Raw genomic sequence first — 1,034 nt, forward strand, 5'->3', positions numbered from 1 at the left:
ATCATGGGGCTAAACTATTTCCTCCCAAATCAAACAGAAGTCCCACAGATCATTCTTGATTAACAAGTGACACTCACATAGCCCTCAAGAGTGATCCTAGTTGTGCTGTAATATGCCTGTAATACAAAATCCAAATTGTACCTGTTCACAGATTGTACATGTGCAAGAGAGGAGGGAAGATTGTCCAGGTATGCCAGAAGGTGTGCATGTGTCAAAGGAATGCAAGATCAGGCTATCTTAATACTCAGTATCATTTTTCACATAATATAGTAGCAGGCACTACACTCTTGAAATTACAAGAAGAAAACATGCACACACACAATTAGTTTGGCAAATCTGCAAATGAAAGACACATCTCTAAAGATTTATAAGATAACTTATTTTCATTTAAACCGCTGCTTACTCTGGGAGGTCCAATAATCATGCCTGTCCATCTTGTAAGTGTCATATCTTCATCATCTTCAAGACCCCAACTAACTGTTCCATCTCCTACTCCTTTCTGACCTTCTTCAAGTTCTTCCAGCAGTCGAAAATTACGAGGAACTTTTACTCCTTTAAACAAATAAGAATGAAGATAAAGTAAGATTGGATAGCTTATCTGATATTTCTGTATGCCAAACATTTTGTTAATTAACAATGCAGTAAATCCTATTGTTAAAATGAATTAAGTGGGAATAAAAAGTGAAAATAAGAAATATATATATATATAAGAGGTACATTAAACGCAAAATATTGGTGCAAACAGCAGTGTACACCTATTTCACTCACTCAGTCACTCAACAACAATTTGCAACCAAGGTTAATGTCCACAGAAAATTTCAGTTTCACAAAATAATGAAGATCTAGAAAAAAAAGTGAAATCTTCTAGAAAAATTTCAGATGAAGAAACTATTGTGATATGGTCCAAGACTCATACAGGTTTGTACAACTGAAAAAAAATTGTTGCAGAAGTGTACAACTCTGAAGATATCTCAGGTACTCATTATTTGTTCTCGTTTATTTTGTGAGGAAGAAATTGAAGTGAAACAACACCT

General features: G+C 34.5%; 1 protein-coding gene across 1 annotated transcript; it reads right to left on the bottom strand.

Annotated features, from left to right (window-relative positions):
- Positions 1-316: 316 nt before the first annotated feature.
- LOC121918148 (ubiquitin-conjugating enzyme E2 variant 1-like) lies at positions 317-694 on the bottom strand. The gene has a single exon (XM_042444243.1). It carries the CDS (start codon positions 620-622, stop codon positions 323-325), a length of 300 nt encoding a protein of 99 aa, XP_042300177.1. The 5' UTR covers positions 623-694; the 3' UTR covers positions 317-322.
- Between the last annotated feature and the right edge of the window lie 340 nt (positions 695-1,034).

The sequence above is a fragment of the Sceloporus undulatus genome, unplaced genomic scaffold (assembly GCF_019175285.1).
Source record: "Sceloporus undulatus isolate JIND9_A2432 ecotype Alabama unplaced genomic scaffold, SceUnd_v1.1 scaffold_5136, whole genome shotgun sequence".
Taxonomy (NCBI): Eukaryota; Metazoa; Chordata; class Lepidosauria; order Squamata; family Phrynosomatidae; genus Sceloporus; species Sceloporus undulatus.